The sequence below is a fragment of the Ailuropoda melanoleuca genome, unplaced genomic scaffold (assembly GCF_002007445.2).
Source record: "Ailuropoda melanoleuca isolate Jingjing unplaced genomic scaffold, ASM200744v2 unplaced-scaffold5858, whole genome shotgun sequence".
NCBI classification, from domain to species: Eukaryota; Metazoa; Chordata; class Mammalia; order Carnivora; family Ursidae; genus Ailuropoda; species Ailuropoda melanoleuca.
Genome location: NW_023232258.1, coordinates 25,204 through 26,630, shown reverse-complemented (window position 1 = coordinate 26,630; position 1,427 = coordinate 25,204). Strand labels below are relative to the sequence as shown.

Here is a 1,427-nt window from a genome sequence, read left to right as displayed (position 1 = left end):
CTGAGTTGAGGGGGTGTCCCGGGGGACCGGCTGAACCTGAGTGGATCGACTTCACTGCAGTGTGGGGGGATACGGCCTGAGGGAGAAAAAAGGGGTGCTTGGAAGCAGCCCCCGATTCCCTCCCCTGGAGGCACAGAGGGCGGGGGCCTTGGCGAATGGCTTTCTTGCTGGCCACTGGCGGAGTGAGTAGACCCTGAGGGTCTGGGAAAGGGGCTGGCCCCCACCCCTGAGTCCCTGGGGTCCCTGCTGCCTGGCCCTGCCGGGCTGTGGGCGCGAATGTCGCTCTCTCCCTGCCTCCTTTCTGCTGCCCTCTGGGGGTTTGGATTCAGGATTTGTTCCTAGTGTCCAAGACTTTGATAAGAAACTTACAGAGGCTGATGCTTACCTACAAATCTTGATAGAACAATTAAAGCTTTTTGATGACAAACTTCAAAACTGCAAAGATGATGAACAAAGAAAGAAAATTGAAACTCTCAAAGAGACAACAAATAGCATGGTAGAATCAATTAAACACTGCATTGTGTTGCTGCAGATTGCTAAAGACCAGTGTAACGCGGAGAAGCACGCAGATGGAATTATAAGTACTATTAATCCTGTAGATGCAATATATCAACCTAGTCCCTTGGAACCTGTGATCAACACAATGCCTACCCAGACTGTCTTACCTCCAGAACCTGCTCAGTTGTGTAAGTCAGAGCAGCGTCCATCTTCCCTACCAGTTGGACCTGTATTAGCTACCCTGGGACATCATCAGACTCCAACACCAAATAGTACAGGCAGTGGGCACTCACCACCTAGTAGCAGTTTGACTTCTCCAAGCCATGTCAACTTGTCTCCAAATACTGTCCCCGAGTTCTCTTATTCTAGCAGTGAAGACGAATTCTATGATGCTGATGAATTCCATCAAAGTGGCTCATCCCCAAAGTGCTTAATAGATTCCTCTGGATCTGCCTCAGCCTTGACACACAGCAGTTCAGGAAATAGTCTAAAGCGCCCAGATACCACAGAGTCACTTAATTCTTCCATGTCCAGTGGAACAAGTGATGCTGACCTTTTCGACTCACATGATGATAGAGATGATGAAGGGGAGGCAGGGTCAGTGGAAGAGCACAAAAGCGTTATCATGCATCTCTTGTCACAGGTTAGGCTTGGAATGGATCTTACTAAGGTAGTTCTTCCAACATTCATTCTTGAAAGAAGATCTCTTTTAGAAATGTATGCAGACTTTTTTGCACATCCGGACCTGTTTGTGAGCATTAGTGACCAGAAGGATGCCAGAGATCGAATGGTTCAGGTTGTGAAGTGGTACCTCTCCGCCTTTCACGCAGGAAGGAAAGGATCGGTTGCCAAAAAGCCATACAACCCCATTTTGGGCGAAATCTTTCAGTGTCACTGGACATTGCCAAATGATACCGAAGAGAACGCAG

General features: G+C 48.5%; 1 protein-coding gene across 1 annotated transcript in view; it reads left to right on the top strand.

Moving 5' to 3' along the window:
- Positions 1 to 16: 16 nt before the first annotated feature.
- The window catches only part of LOC100471569 (oxysterol-binding protein-related protein 9-like), a 2,812-nt gene continuing 1,401 nt past the window's right edge, over positions 17 to 1,427 (top strand). The window contains 2 exon segments of the mRNA XM_034652350.1: positions 17 to 182; positions 317 to 1,423. Coding sequence (XP_034508241.1) covers positions 156 to 182; positions 317 to 1,423 — 1,134 coding nt within the window. The 5' untranslated portion in view covers positions 17 to 155.